This window comes from Falco punctatus (assembly GCF_963210335.1).
Source record: "Falco punctatus genome assembly, contig: scaffold_150, whole genome shotgun sequence".
Lineage (NCBI taxonomy): Eukaryota > Metazoa > Chordata > Aves > Falconiformes > Falconidae > Falco > Falco punctatus.
This window is the reverse complement of record NW_027660279.1, coordinates 50,935-67,285: the sequence shown is the minus strand read 5'-3', so window position 1 is coordinate 67,285 and position 16,351 is coordinate 50,935. Positions and strand designations below refer to the sequence as shown.

The 16,351-nt window shown below is 43.3% G+C and overlaps 1 protein-coding gene and 1 long non-coding RNA gene across 4 annotated transcripts; both read right to left on the bottom strand.

Annotated features, from left to right (window-relative positions):
• Window positions 1-2,717: 2,717 nt before the first annotated feature.
• LOC308057284 (uncharacterized protein) lies at window positions 2,718-9,004 on the bottom strand. Of its 3 annotated transcripts, none has more exons than XR_013925196.1 (3): window positions 8,049-9,003; window positions 4,185-4,466; window positions 2,718-3,505 (listed from the first exon to the last, which is right to left on the bottom strand). XR_013925196.1 is itself a non-coding variant. In XM_080411429.1 (2 exons), exons 1-2 carry the CDS (start codon window positions 8,166-8,168, stop codon window positions 4,236-4,238), a joined length of 351 nt encoding a protein of 116 aa, XP_080267555.1. In that variant the 5' UTR covers window positions 8,169-9,003; the 3' UTR covers window positions 3,561-4,235. The 3 variants fall into 3 exon arrangements, 1 of the variants encoding a protein (XP_080267555.1); XR_013925195.1 differs by lacking the exon at window positions 2,718-3,505 and adding an exon at window positions 3,982-4,068 and having other exon boundaries at window positions 8,049-9,004; XM_080411429.1 differs by lacking the exon at window positions 2,718-3,505 and having other exon boundaries at window positions 3,561-4,466.
• Window positions 9,005-11,842: 2,838 nt separating this feature from the next.
• Window positions 11,843-16,121, bottom strand: LOC308057286. Its single transcript, XR_013925197.1, has 2 exons — window positions 15,191-16,121; window positions 11,843-13,025 (listed from the first exon to the last, which is right to left on the bottom strand). It is a non-coding gene; the product is annotated as an uncharacterized lncRNA (long non-coding RNA).
• Window positions 16,122-16,351: the final 230 nt, after the last annotated feature.

The window sequence follows — 16,351 nt, the reverse complement described above, 5'->3', positions numbered from 1 at the left end:
TGTAGAAGGGAACCAGGTTAGTGGGAAAACAAAGCTGAGGCATAACTGAAGTAAACAGTGAAGTGAAGAAAAGGCTTAGAGTCAGAGAAATTCTTCTGTTTTGAAACAGTCTGGTGAACAGACAGAATACCAGGCAGCACAACCAGCAAAGCATTTCAAAACAGACTAAAACTATAATCTCTGATTTCTTCCCTCATGCTCCAACTTGCCTCCTGAATGGCACGGGACTCCTGCGGAAATGACATCACAGACTGTGCATCTGGTGATTTTGCATTTGGAAACTGATTGAGATTTGCCACCCATTATTGTATGCAGAGGGATACATGCAGTTTTTCCCTTTTGTTACTTCCTGACTTCAAAGTCTTACGTTCCAATTCAATCCTCTTTTCTCAGATGCATGTTATGCACATGACATACTGCACCCGACTGAGAACAATTCAGCCCGCAGTTCTAAGTGAAATACTCACCTAGTCCTCTAGCAACTACTGCACCTCTGAGAACTCAGTTCCTTTCTTCTGAAGGACTCCAGAGAAGATCAGGTTTTAAGACTTCCCTGAATACACTGAACGTCAGGTGACTTGAGGCTACAGGCAGTGCCACTACAATTAGTCTCAGTTGTTCCCTAACTGGTGATTACAGGAAGAAATATCATAAAGAGATGTGCAGCTGGATTTAGTAACAGGGAGGTTATTCTTTTTTTCCTGTTTCTTCTTCAAAAAAAGAAACCATAACTGTTAAATCCTTTTCTTTTAAACTAGGACAGCTTTTTTCCTAGAAGTGGGATGGTTTCCTCCTTTGCCTTTTTCTTCTTGTAACATCTCGCTCCCATCTCTCTCTCATTTTCCCCTGCCCTCACGTGCTCCCTGCTCCCTGTCCCTCTTGTTCCCTTGTCCTGGCTTTCTCCTTCAGTTTTGCAGTGGATCCCTGAATTTCGCCTCCTTTCTGCTGCTTGCGTGCAGAATAATCCCTGCAGGTGGTACAGTACTAATTGCCTCCCACGTTCTTTAGGTAGTGTTTTGTCCGCCCCTCTGACACAAAAAACACATTCACAATGATACAGAAAAGTTCATCTCTTAACTGCCGCTGCTACGCATTACCTACACACCGCTTTGTCTATTTTTGTTTTGTTGTTTGGTTTGGTTTTTTCTTTTTCTTAAACCAGGTGCAGTATGTAGACACGTTATTTTAAATGGATTCTTCCCAGTGTAGGTGGGACCAGTGAACCAGGGTAAGGCTTAAAAGTGAGCGAATGCTTCTCACATCCATTCAACAACAGAATACGCGAGGGACAGACACTGACTGAACAGGCAAGCTTGCCCATGCCTCAGTCCTATGCTAGGTGGGAAACGGATTACAACGACTGACATCTGTTTCCAAGTCTCATGATATCACGTTTACCATTCTGTGAGGGATGTGCTATCATGCTGACTGCTAATTACAGGGCACATTTTGACCAGAGGTATTGCAGAGGTTGCAGCTTTTGTACAAAATCAGAAAGCTCTGTAGACTTCCTGAGGAGCAGTTACATATAACACCACATAGCAGGACCCACAAAAATCAAATGCCTCCTATGCACAGCATACGTCCCACACTCAAGTGAGAAGTTACGTGTCCTGTTCATACCATCCTAGTTTTGAAGCATCCCTTTGTTGGTATTGTACTAAAACAAGTTCTAGTGAAGAAACTGCTAGCATGAACATCAGTGAAGGAGGAAAAGGTGTCTCAAACAAAGATGTCTGATGGGATTTTGCACTCATCATAAAGTTAGCTGTTTTAAAAAAGGTCATCCACAGAATGGCTTGGGTTGGAAGGGACCTTAAAGATCATCCAGTTCCACCCCCCCTGCCATGGGCAGGGACACCTTCCACTAGACCGGGTTGCTCCAAGCCCCACCCAGCCTGGCCTTGAGCACTGCCAGGGATGGGGCATCGGCACTAAATTTTACTGAAGAGCTTCTTTGGCAGCTTCCTATGCCACAGTATTCTTCATCACAGTTTCTCTTGCAAAAGAGAACTTGCAAAAAAAACCTGTTATGCAGTTCATCATTTAGAACTCAGTATTTTTTGGTCTTTGAGCGCTTCTGGAAATTTTATAACCCTAATGACCAGAAGTCTTCATTTCTACCACCTAGTTGTATACTGGTTTGATGAGCAATTTGGTTTAGCATATTAGAGCATATGATTTGGAACTAGAAATGGATTCTGACTTTAGACTGAAAAGCACAACCTTGCTTACAGATACTCTTCAACACTAGTTGAGAACAGTATTTAAAAACGCTTACCTTAGCCACATAGGCTTCAACTCTGTTTCTTGATGGTAACGTATTCACGGTTGGGGTTAGGAAGCTTCCTCCTAGATTTAGACTTCTATTCAGTGCCAGATCGTTGCTAGTATGTCCCAGTTCAGTTGAATACAGAACTGGACCACTGACAGCGCTGCTTGCAATTAAAGGTTTGCTTCTATGGCACTCCTGAAGGAGCTTAGCATTGGCTTCTGCTCGTCTCTCATTAGCTCTGAAACATTCAGAAGCATACAAAGAATTATCTTTGGTAATAACACCTCCGCAAAGTTACCCTCCAGGTCTTTGACTATTATTTGACTTCTCAAAGTGGAAGGGATTAAGAGAGTCCAAAAAAAACGTCCATAATTTGATCTGAGTTTTTTTGAAGAGCCTATTTCTAGGTAGCCACACTACCTGCAAGAAGCAGCAAGTTAACCAATACTTTGGACTTCTCAGCATTAAGGCCTCAAAGCAGTCTGTGCACACCGTGTGTTTACATAGCTCTTCCTGAAAGGTACATCACCTGCATAAGAACTCTGGGCTACCCTTCCTTTCCCAAAGAAAGCTGAAACCTATGACATGCGGCTAAAATGGAAGCCAAAAGATTTTTGTTGTTCTTCTTCACAGCACCAAATGCTGTTCTCTGAAGGGCCTATCCTTATTCAAGCAGTAAAGGACATGACATTATCTTTTCTGCCATACTTAGAGTAAGAAGAGGAGATTAGAGACTGGCAAAAAGGCTGCCTGTTAAAACAAACTCAACTTCAAAAATATCCTATTAATGCCCATGATCGGTGGTGTTACTGCTGGAACACTGAAGAGAAATGAAGATAGTTCCAATGAACAGGGGGGACCCTTAAGGTACTTTCATCACAAATATGCTATCTTATGCATAATGCTGACCAGATGTAGAAAAGGTATTTAACGAAGAAAACTGCTTGAGGAAGAAGTAGTATCTTATTATCACCCCAAAAATGCATGGACTTACCCTTCTAGTTTATTTCCTAGGCATCTTCCATTTTTAACTTCCTCCAGGTACAGGTCTTTGTACTTTTCCGCTTCTGCCTGTACAGATTCTTTTTGAAAAATACTGTCTCGTTGGGTATTTTTTATCCTGTCCAATTCACGTTCGAGGTCTCCAATTCTGTGGTCTAGCTGGTTTGTCAGCAAAGCATGACGACTGGCTCTGATTTGTTCTAATCTGTCCTGGGAGGCTGCCTGCATCTGAAGTAGATACACGCCTTCAACCACCGCAAAGAAAAAGAGAACTCTCCTCGCCAGTCAATTGCGTGCACCCAATTTCAAGGGCCCAGCTCTATTCAGCGAGGCAACTGTGCCTCCTCACTGCCATCAGCGACCAGGGCAGAACCCTGGAACTACCACACTAAATGATTCTTTTCATTCAGAAAGAACCCCCATCTTAGCACTATTACTCATCAAAGCTACTGATGAAGGAACACTATCTCTGTAGGACAGGGCATAGCATTCCTCAAAGAAATCATGGAGATGCCGCACCCCCAGCCCCCACCCTGCAGCTTTGGTGACTTCTTTTCTGAGCGTTGCCCCTTGTGCAATGACTAAGGAAGATGTGTATGGCTGGCTGTGACAACTCTAAGTTGCAATACCCATTCAAGGATAAACAATGAGAACAGACCAGTGGACAGTGATACCCCTCCAAGAACTGCAAAATGAAAACCTACCTTGGCAAGTTTTTGATTCAGGGCCTGCAGGCACACTGCACGCACATGAAAGCATCTTGCCCAACCATATTCCCTTCTCCCACTGCCCTTCAGGAAAAACAGAAGTACAGCGTAACACATGGAATCAGGCACCACCCCCCGCCCCTATAAAATGACAACCAAAACAGAAGTCTATAACAGACACACATAAGAAATTAACTTACCTGCAAAATCAGATTGACTTCTTGCAGTTTTTGTCTTATTTCTTGTTCAGCTCACTCTTCCACCTCTCTTTTGTATTGTTCTATTTGGCTGCGATCCACCATGTTAGTCTCCATATGGTGTTTGAGATTAGCCACCTCTTCTTTCAGCTGGCTTTTGCTCTTTTCCAGTTTTTCATGGCTCCCACGCATGGTGGACAACTCCTCTCGCAAATCATGATTTTGTGCTTCTAGCTGCATGCCTTTTTTAGACTCTATCTCCAGCTGCTGGGAAAGTTCATCAACCTGTAGACAGGAAAGGGGAAAAAAACAGGGAACTCAGAGGGATCTAAAATTAGTCAAATCTGTGAAAATTGGTAAAGGAGTTGGCCATCAAGACTATTTATCATCTGCTGATTCAGTGTTAAAACAAAAGTGAAACCAGGCTCTTCTTTTAAAACAAGAACAGCTTTCACATCATTTCTGACAGCATTCCTCAGGTTCCCATCCTTCCTCAGTTCTGCAGTGGGTCACAGACCAAGAGGTACCAAACCAGCGGCATTACACCCGCAGGGCTAGGCTGAAAAGCACTAGGGCTATTCTTCTGCGAGATGTTCATACGATCATAGGAAATCAAACACACCCATACCCAGTTACATCACAGCCACATTCTGGTTTCATCAGAAAAAAACCCATGTATCATGCTTCAGAGGAACTCTCACATGCTGTCACACGGTCAAAGCTTCGTCACAGAACTGACAAGGCAAGAAACGGATACCCTTTCCTTCCATTACGCTAACAGATCTGGAAATAGTGGTTCAGAACACCGCTTTTACAGCACTGGTGGCAGAAGACAGTCTCTTTAGGTCAAAGCTACAGTTTGTTTTCAAAAGATTTCCAGGAAATATCAGAGTTCCCATAGGTCCCAATGGTCAACTACAGCTTCTATCCCCTTCTTTCCCCCTCCAGAAACATCCATCGTCTATACCTATTAACCATAAAACATGATATCCCATCATCTTTTATTTTTAAAAAAGAGGGGGAAACCACCAGAGTCAACACTTGAAAGTCTCTAAAATACGTAGAAACTTTACACTTATTTAAAATTGCCCAAACGTAATTCCATTCCCTGTCATTCAAAATAGCTCTTCCAACAGGAACACAAATATGCTGCTAACCTGTGAACTACAAGTGAGCCACTGTCAAGGCAGTTGACTCGTTCTACAATAATATCTTCTAAAAAGGAGCATAACTTTGAAACACAGCTATCTCAGTAATGAGCGGAGAAGCAGCTAAAAGGTTCCATGCTACCGAACAGCCAGAGCAACCTCAAAAGCATTTGTGGGTCTCCATGACAAGGGAAAGACGGACTGAGTCAGCTACTAGTAAGCAACAAGTTACAGGGTTTTTTCCGCATCACCTCACACTGCATCGTGCCCTGGGAAGCAAAGACACCATTCCGAAAAGCAAACCCCCACCTGCCTCCTGCTCAACTCGTGCCCGAGACAGGCTTCAGGGGGTGACCTTGGGCAAGGCCAACTGCACAGAGTTGTTCCGAGTGATGGTGGCGTTACTCCCCTCTCTTCCGAGAGGGAATGCATCCGTCGGAGCCCGACGATGCTGCCACGGCCTCAAGCTGCAGCCAGGCCTGTGCTGGGCCTTCACTGCTCTCAGCCCTGGCCCTCACCCATGGACGTGACGTCCCAGTAGGACTGCAGACCTGCCCATCCCTATGGACCGGCCTGGTGATCTGCACTCTTGGAGGACTCTGCTTACTGTCCCCAGAACTGTCCCCAGAACTCTTCTGCTCTTCTTGGTGAGGGCCTGTGGGGCTGATCCCTGGCCTGTGTGGTCACAGACCCTGCCAGCCTTGCTGTGGCTCTTGCTTTGCCCTTCCTCTGCAGGACAGCCTACCCCTGATGCGCCCTCGCAGATACTGCTGTGTACGTAACACTTCCATCTTTACCCCTAAGAGCTACATCAGTATTACAGTCGCCTACTACTGTGACCATAGAAGGAACATCAAAAACCAGCCAAATAATTTCAGAAATACAGCCAAGAAAAAAGTAGTCAAAATCAACAACATGAAAAGAAGTATAAAGAAAGAACAAAGGTTACAAAAGAAAAACCACCACAATAACCCAAACAAAATAAAGCTCACCTTTGTTCTTAATCTGCCAATTTCATTGACCATTTTCTTCACTTCTCCCTGCAAATTAAGCTGGGACAGTCCCCCTCTCGCCTCATACACCCTTAGTTCCTTCGTAGCTCTGCTCAGCAGCCTCTTCAACCTGCACAGCAAACTAGTCATGAAAACAATGAAGCAAAAAGAAACAAAACTGGACTTTTTCACATACTCTCATGTAAACAGCACAGACACAGCTTGCTTTATCTTTAATGTACTTGACGCACCAGGAATTACCAGGAAAAAACAGTATTCCTGTGCCACATACACTTGGAGAGTCCAGATTTCACCTGAAAAGAGGAATGAAAGACTCCCTTTTTCCCAGGAGAACTGCAGGGCAACCTGCATCTGCAGTTGTTTTGGCAGCTATTGAAAACCAGGGGCTGGTGTACAGAAGTACCTTGCAAGAACTAACACGAGGCTGGCATCTGCTCACAGTTAGGTACACCTATTTTTACACTAAAGTTTAATAAAACATGACTCCTACGCAGGGATACCTCTTCACCACGCTAAAAAGCCGTACCTCTTACAGTCTTTCTGCAGATCGAGGTTTCTTTTCATTTCTTGGGCCAGACGTAGTTCAACTGGGCGTTTCAACTCTACCAGCTTCTTCACTTCCTTTCTTTCACTCTCGCACTTTCAAAAGAGAAAAGAAAGATGTATCACACACACAGAGCACAGGAAAAATACCTACGTACAGTCTGTGCATCTGGCGCTCTCCACAGAGAAGCTGCCGGACGTCTCTATCCGTTAGCCACGTTCCACAGAATGCCATGGGACGGAATTCCCGAGGCTATTCCATCCATCCCTTCAGGTTTCACATCAAACAGACCAATATGTAACTACAGAAACAGATGCCCTCGCCTGAAGCAAAGGCCATCCTCTTCTAGACATAACAGGTGGAAAAGATGCTGGAGAACACTTTTGGCAGTGCCTCTGCTCATAGTAGGGATTATGTAGGTATGCACTTCATGGGAGAACATCGATCCATCCAAAGCTTTCATGGGATCTTCCACCAACCAGCAGGCAGGGGCTTGTGGAGGAATCTGATCTTTTGGAGTTCTTCAACATTTTATTCCCCTCGGCCATTACCTCCACCTCTTCTGTGTGGGCATTTCTTAGCCACATGCTGGTTTTCCTCCTCTTGGTGTTTTCTCAGCCACACCAGAGGAGAGCTGGCAGCTGTTTTGACTTTGTTCTTCCATTTTCCCTCTACAGAAAAGGAGAAAAGGGGAAGGCTGCCCCTTGGCAACTGGCAGGCGCTGCTTGTTTCCCAAGCACTCGTTCATTTACCCAGCATTCCTTCAGTATGTTTTTCTGCAAGGCTTTTAAGCTCCCGCTACGCTGAAAACATACAGCAGCTCCTCCATACACGCACTGGAAACATAAACCTGCCTAGAAACCAAGGGGTCAGAAGATGACCACACAAAATCCAAGGAAGAACTGGGAACTGTGGCCTTGCTCGATGTGCTCAACTGATAGCAAACCACACTGGGAACTCTTCCCAACAGAGCCACTCCAGAGCTTACACAAAGATACCCATCTAGCTTTTATTTGCTTCCTCCGTGACCCCCAAACGATAAGGTACTCGCAGCCTGAATGGCAGGGATAACAGAAAGCAATGATATGTAAGAACCTGACCAGAAGGTGCATGTGGTTCTCCTGGGTATTGCCTCGGTGCCCGGAGAATTTTCTGGGCTCACCTGTTGCAACAGTTCAGCCTTCTCCTCGTCCAGCTGAGCAACGCGCTCTTCAAGGTGGGATCTTGACTTCAAGTGCTCCTCCCACGTGCTGTGCAAGTCCTTGGATGTCAGAGCCAGCATGTTCTGCTTCTGCGTCTGTGAAAGCAACAGTGGCAGAAGAAAAAGTAAGGTGGCCGGAAAAGACAAGAGCGCAGGAGAATGCAGTAACTTACACAGAAACAGGCCTAAGCTCTCCTCCACCCATCCAAGACCTATGGCCAAGGTTGATGTGGAGTGTAAAACACACCTTAGGAACCATAACCAAGAACAGCAGCTGGAGCTGGTGGGAAGAAGGAATACTCTAGAAGCGACAGGATGAGGTTACAACTTTGGGGGATAAGATGACATGCACACACACACAAAATCACCCTACAGCTTTCCTGCAAAGCTCCTCTGGTTCCCTCTATACTTCAGTTTTCGTAAGAACACTGCAAAAGGTGGTGCAAAAGGACAACATTCGCTCCTACTTTCAACAGCTACACTCAGATTTATTCATATAGTTACAGACATTAAGTACCTTAGTTTTCAACTTTCTTTCCAACTCCTTTTGCAAGCGCAGCTTGTCTCTCTCCAGGTCACTGTGGTAGCGTGTAGTAACTTCAAGTGAAGCTTCTGGCATAGATTGCTTTTTAGGTGCATCAGCAAGCTCCTGCTGCAGTTGTCCAAACATGCCCTAATGAAACAGTTAAATTAGCATGAAGAAAGTTCTAAGAACATGAAATACGCCTTTAACTTATTTTATTATACAATTAGACCTGTCTAGATTGAACCCAAAAGTATGAAATTTTGCCTGCCAGCAGCAGGCATCTGCATGGATGATGACCTCTCGTCATCTTTCTCAGCTGAGAACCTTTGACTATCAGCAGCTGTTCACGAGGATTTCTGTTTCCTAACACATAAAAAAGGCTCAGGTATCGTTCTTCCTTGAACAATACACAGGAACACACTGCAATCAGGTATTTTTTTCCTGACAAAACCCAAAGAAATCTGTTGTGATCTAAGAGCCACAGTTTGACTGCAAATATTACTCTGGTGACTGAAGGCAGGACTTTGTGTTAGATTGTTCTTTCTTCTGTTTCTTCACTATACAAATACAATTAAATGAATACAAATATCTGAAAGCTCCTTTGAGATACACTTTAAGGGTATGTTGAATCACATCCTCTTGTAGTCTTCTTACTCAGCTCGTTTTAGAAGTACTGATAGATTAGGTTTACAAAAATCTGCATAGCTCATATATATATATAGCTATATACATATACACACACTCTCTCACATGATCTTCAAAAGGAACACATTATTTTGGTAGTAAGAATACAAAGCAAGTCACAGTTTACAATGATTGACAGTACTGCTGGAGTGTGGCTACACATCATAAAAGGGAAAGCTTAAGGTCACCGTCTGACATGAACTTTGAGGAACAGGTAGGCCCCTCAGAACCCTCAAAACACATACAGAAATCAACAGCTGGACATTACTAATACTCTTCAATCTTGATAGCAGCTTACAGAGAACCTATTTTTTCCCCTCTATAGAAGCTTCATATAAATCTATCCCCAACCACTTCACTTCTCTGTACCTTCATTTCTCAGCCCTCGTGTATTGGATGGTTCCTCCTTTTATACCACTCTCATTCATGTCATCAGTGCAATACTTACATCAACACCATCAAATACTTAAGACTATTCTATAGGGCATAACATGGACTAAGGAAAATAGATGAAAAAAAGTTCTAGAGAAGAATCACCTTTCTTGATCAAAGCTTAGACTTGGATACCTTTTTTCTGTTCTCTGCTTAGATCTGAGGACTAATATCCCCGTTGCCAAAACTTTCCGCAATTCCGAGAGAAACATAACAAACCAGAACAAATCAGTATTCTTTGGTCCCATGCATATAACTTACACCGGATACATTGTAGGAACAAACTAATTTCAAGAATGGACAAACTTTAAATTGTTCTTTCTACGCATATACTTTACCTGTCTTTCTACTACGTCAGTCTCATATTTAAAGACTTGTTCCCTTAAATCAGTGCACTTGGCATTTAAATCCTTGTTTCGCTCTTCTATTAGATAAACTTGCTTTTCTGTATCAGCTCTAAGTTTGCTGAAAATGTCATTAAAACAGTGCTGCACATAATCCACTATTTTTTCTTTCATGATCCTCTTGTTCTGCATCTCTTCCCATTGCTGATGGAGTAAAAAGGTTTTCACTCTGGAGCTGGGCCAATCGCTCCTGCAAGGACTCCTGTTTTATTACAGGTTTGCTTACTGGATCTTTCTCAAGTTGTCAAGCATGATCACATTCCTTTGCCCGACACTGGCCTTGACTTAATTCTTTTTTGCCATTTCTAAAAGCAAAGCTTTTTCTCTGAGCATTTGCTTCAACTGGTGAAGCTCATTTTCTAGCCTATTAGCTTTGCTTTTAGCTTTACACAGCTGCAGAGACAAGCTCTTGTTGGTTTCTTGCACGCCAGAGAGGTCACGATGGAGCTCGACTTGCAAGCAAAGGCATTCATCACGTTCTCTGTGAAATCTTCGTTCAGCATTGCTTTTTGATGACAAATGAAGTTCAAGTTCTTGAACTGCAGCGTTCAGGGAGGAACGAAATGATTCAATTTCTGTCTCTAGTCTGTCTTTGCTTTTGTTTGTCTGCTCAAGTTTGGAAGTCAGCACTGCAGATTCTGTCTTTAGTAAGTCCAGCTCCGTGTTGAACTGAAAAAACATTTGTCTTAACGCTTCCTTGTTCAGTTTAAGTTCCTTTTTGAGAGCTTCATTTTTTTCTTTCAAGGTCTCATTTTCCTTTAAATATTTTCCTTCTTCCTCCTGGTGCCTAAGTCTTACTTGAGTGAGTTCTAGCCTTAGCATAGCAATCTCATCTTGTAGTAACTGATTCTTGTACAACAGATCCTGTTCTCTGTCAGTGCTGGATTCCTGAAGGACAGGGAACATGAATAAAGAGCCAATTGGGAAATGAATCTACAAAAAACCTGCAGCAATAAACTGCATTTTAACATTTCTAGTACTAAAGCATGACTTCAAAGATGAAGTTTCAGGCAATAAGCTACTCTGTGAACCCATGCACATGTACAACGTACGTACACAACGGAAGTGCAACATATCCTTAAAACCTAAATGAACATCCCAAATATACAGTTACGTTTTTTTCCCCCCTTAAACCAGCAACCAAAGCTTTTAAAATGACAGCGCTTTCTTGTATGTGCATGCCTTTATAATACTGCCTTTAAGGTTGAATTAGTTGTGCTACAGATCTGGTAAACACAAGGCTAGAAAGGGTATTTTCCTTCTCAAATGTCTTCTGAACACTTATCCTTTTGTGTTACTGGAAGTTAGCTATAAAACTCAATCACCCCCGGAATGCAATAGTCCTGTATATTTCCTCTTTATTTTATGTATAACTTTTTTCCACTTAAACACATTCACTCTACATTTATTGGGCAGCACAGCCAAGAAAAAAAAGGCTTCCAGGCACTGCACATTCTTTAGGAAATTCAGTAAACTCTTTTCAAGATCTTCCAGGCACTGCACATTCTTTAGGAAATTCAGTAAACTCTTTTCAAGATCTTTTTTAATACAGTGTTTATGATTGCTTTTTCTCCTCCAGTTACTCTAACTCTTACAGAGAGTTGAATTCATTGCTGATATTCGATCATAAAATTTTAGTTATGTGGAGGTGGAAAAGAAAGGCATACTTGAAGTAAGTTCAATAAGGGAATAACTAATTTAAAAAAAAAAAAAAAAAGCAATGGAAACACAAACACTGTCAAACAACTTTCTTCCTGGTCAACCTTGCCATAGGTAGCTAGGTGTTTCACTGCTAGAAAGCCTAAAAAGTGATGACGAAATGTCTGTGAAATGACAAATAACAGATAGGTTAAGAAACGGTGTAAACAGTGTCTTCTATTAGTTTCCTACTTGCACAAGTAATTCAGGTACATACAGGAGTGATGCTGCTTTCCAGAACTTTTAGACATAAGAGAAAACAAGAAAGGTATTTACCCAGATAAGTTACACTGGTAAACAGTAAATAAACCATCAAGAAACAGAAAAAGTTATGTAAGATTTATTATGACTTTAAAACAAACATGGTGAAATTTAATTTATTATTAGAAAAAAAAATCTGCTTACCTCTGATTTTTTTCCTATAGATCTTCTTGTCCCTTCTTCTAGTTCCATTTGTCTCCCAAGGTGGTTGTTCAAAATTCCTTCTTGAAGGGCTCTGGCCCTCTTTTCCTGAGAGAGCTGTCTCTGTGTTTCATCACGTTCCTCTTCAACCTACAGTAATACAATAAAACTGCTTGCATCTGAAGAAAAAACAGAGCTAGCAATACATCTTCCCATTCTCCCTTGCATACTTGAAAACATTTTTGATTCCCCACCGTTATGATAATCCACCTATAAATAAATAAATTTAAATTTTCTTATGAAAATTTAAGAAGGCGAAATACAGGATGTTTTGTAGTAATTCAAAAAAACGTAAGGCTTTGCCTGAAACACAAATGAAACCTCAATTTTGAAAAAAGAAAAAAGGAATAATAAACTGAAAAGGAAAAAAAAAAAAAAAAAGGAACAGCCCAATTGTGAACCAACTGTACTCTACTGTTCTCAAAATCTGACAATTGTTATCCAACGCCTCTTCCGTGAACAAAGCGCCTCCTTCTCTAGGCATACTGGAATACAATTGAAAAGAAGCAGAAAATAAGACAAAGACTTTAATTCATTATTTAATATACCTGTTTCAAGAGCTTTCTCAGTGTTCTTAACTCCATTTCTAAATTCCTAGAGTGTAACTCAAGTTTCTGTTTCTCCTCCATCTCTTTACAATATTGATCTTCTTTCCTTCGGAGGTCTTCTCTCATTTTCTCACACAGCACTTCTACTCTGAGCCTCTTTTCTTCTTGTTGTTTCAAAGAACATCTGGGATTTAACGGAGGATTTGAGAAACAAAAGCACTGATATAAAAGTAGATATTCCACATGATGAACTTGCAGAGACAACTCAAACCATAAAAAATGTTAAATGTTTTCAGAGTTCATATTTTTACTGTACTTTTCAACTTTTTAAAGAATTCTAACTTCATTCTGTTGTGCATGGTATCAGTTGTACAAGATAGAGAAAAAAAACTTTGAGTGATTTATCCGTTATTTGTAAGTTTGTATAGGGAAACACACACCAGTGTGCACACTATAATAATAAAATTAAAAAAACCCATCTTCATATTACAGCCGTTTTGTTGAAAAAGGAGTTTGTTGTCTCATCAGATCAAAGCATCGTAAACTTTTACTATGGTTAGTATACATTTTCTTAGTATACTGAGCATTGCCTACATATTACGGATTCAGTGACCAGAAGTAATACTGGTGAATCAGCACGCCACTTACCTATGGCAGACCCGACAATTTTTCAGCAGCCTTCTGTAAGTCTAAAACAACTGCTGCCCACAGGCAGAACAAGCAGCTTCTGTTTACTCAAGAAGGATGTCAGTGTTCAAAACCAGATTCAGAAATGCATGGGGTTTAAGCTGAATACGATTAAAAACAGTTTTAAACCTCAGTTGGATCTACCTCTGGGAGAAACTACAGCAATTTCATTTTGAAGCTGACTTACAAGGAAAGCCTTATGGAAGGTCAGCTTCTTTACCAACTGAAACAATCAGCAATGAGCACTGACATGGTAGAAAACGGACCATGGTGTGCCCACGGTACCCAAACAAGAAAGCAGCTTTGTGTTTGATCATTATTTTGACTATTTTTTCCCATATACTCACAATAGTGGACAAAAAAAAAAAAATTAAAAAAAATCAAGTGTCAACCTAAGGGAAGAACTGCCAATTGAAAGCCTGCTTTAGAAATTCCGCAAAACAAGAATCAACCACCACTAAAATCACTTGAAAGACTGACAGAAACATTTGTATTTGAATGGCGTATATTGCAAGGAGAAAGCTTTACATGTAATTTCTAGTGTAATTTCGCAAAAAGTGTAACTTTTGAAAGTATAAATTTAACGCTGCTTGGAGAATTCACTTAGAATGAAAATACTACTTCTTTATACTTGACAGATGTTTGAGGATTTTGAACACCTGCTGAAGTCAAACCCAGGCCAAGCTGGGACCGGCCTCTCTTCCTCGTACCCCCCTCCCCCGCGCTGGGAGGCCCAACTCCCCCAGGCCCAGCTCCCGCAGCCTCCCCTCACAGGGCTGGTGCTCCTGCCCCCGGGCCAGCCCGGCATCTCCCTGCCGACCTCACACGGACTGGGCAAGATCTCCTGGGCTGGGCGGGCAAACACCGGGCCCCGGGCTCGAGACACAGCTCAGCAAGCCCTGCGGAGGGGTGGGCACTCACTGCCCCCAGTGCCCTGGCACTGCTGCCCTCCATACAGCCCAGGCCGCTGCGGGCCGCCCCAGCTGCCAGCTCACGGTGGCTCCTGCTGAGCTCGCTCTCTGCCTGGGCCGCTCCCCAGCCACGCCGTCCCACCGGGGATCACCACAAGGAGATCTCCCCTCCCAGGCCAGGGCTCTGCAGTTGTCCTTGCTGAACTGCCTACGGTGCCTGCTGGCCACCCCTGTCTGACGTGATGTCAACAACGATGAGAAACCTCACGCCTCTGGGTCTAGCTCAGGAGTGTGGGGAAAGGGGCAATCCCAAACTTGACCTTTCCAACAAACAAACAGGTAAGCAAACAAATGCTCTAAGCTCTGGTTTGACTTGCACTGGGTGGAGTAACCAGAAACCCTAGTATTATAGGCCAACTGAAGCCGCAAGGACAAAATGAAAAAAAAAAAAACACCACCCAACCATCTCTCAAATCTCTCTTATAAATCTGATTTCCCCATACACACTCTCTTGCTCTTTTCTTGCTAGAAAACAAAGTTAGAACAACATCCAGAAGACTGTACATGGAGCTGGTATCCGGACGTTTTTCCCCTCTCCCATTATCTACTTCATAGCATAACTGGCCCACGGGATTCAAAAAACCCAAACCCAAAAGACTGGAAACTTCTCATCCTGTTGCCTGCACCATCAGTGTCTTTCGGAACAAAACCACTGACAAGATAATACATTATCAGACCACAATTTACATACTTAAGGCTTTGGATATCCCTTTTCCATTCTGCTGCTTGGTGAGCCAATACGGATTTCAAATCTTGAGTCTTCTCCGCTCTGAACTGTGACTCCTCCCTTTCATCTTCCAATTTCCTTACTTCTCTTGAGAGCGCTTTATACTGATTTTTCTGACGTTCTATTCTCTGTTCATATTCAAGAAGTATGTTTTGCATTTTCAGCAAAGTAGCAGAACCTGTTTTGAGACAGAAAAGACACAAAGCTGCACAAATACTGCCCAATGTATAAGCTGTTCAATGCTTTGCTGCATTAGGTGCAGGTGGCAGGTCTCGGTAGCGGGAAGGTCCCTGTGAGAAGGAGCCAGGGGTCGTCCCGTGCTGGACATGGACGGTTTCGATGGACCCACCGCAGGGCACAGCTGAGCCTCTCAGCCGTGCTGGCAGCTCCTCAGGAAAAACAAATGTAGGAAAGGGTGAAACCACCACACGGGCAGAGAAGGGGAAAAGCATGTGAAAACCAGCCCCGCAAACGAACACCCAGGTCAGCGAAGGAGGAGGGAGAGGTGCTGCTCCAGGTGCCAGAGCAGAGATTCCCCTGCAGCCCCTGAGAGAACCATGCTGGAGCAGATACCCACAGCGCAGTGCTGCGCAGGACCCCGTGCCAGAGCAGGCGGATCCTTCCCGAAGGACCTGCGACCCATGGAGGGCCCAGGCTGGAGGAGATTTTCCCCAAAGGACTGCAGCCTGGGGGAGGACTCACACTGGAGCAGGGAAAAGGGACGAGGAAGGAGCAGCAGAGAGAAACTGCTACGTCCCGACTGCAGACCGCAGCCTCCCCGTGCTGCCTGGGGAGGTGGCAGGGAAGGAGCGCAGCAGAGCTTGAGCAGGGGGGGTGCCGACGTGTCCTTCTCAGGTTTGGGGTCTTTGTTTCTCACTATCCAAATGTATTTTAATCGGTGGAGTCCGTTTTGCCAGTGACAGTCACTGGGAAGTGACAGCCCTGCCTTCACACTGACCCACAGGCTTTTTCACCCCGTTTCGTCAATGAGGGGCAGTGGCAGCACTGGGCGGGGAGTTTGGCCTTCAGCCAAGGTTAACACTTGCCTAATGAAATTTTAGCATAGTTTAAGAGCCCTAGTAAGTGATGCTTATGTTTATATAATGCCTTGTGCATATATGCAAG

Bases quoted from the DNA above. Each gene is read 5' to 3' on its own strand.
- LOC308057284 (XM_080411429.1), bottom strand. From the start codon at position 8,168: ATGCTGGCTCTGACATCCAAGGACTTGCACAGCACGTGGGAGGAGCAC. The intron at 4,467-8,048 runs GTGAGCCCAGAA...TCCTGTCTACAG, and splicing joins AGGCTGAACTGTTGCAACAG to GTTGATGAACTTTCCCAGCA.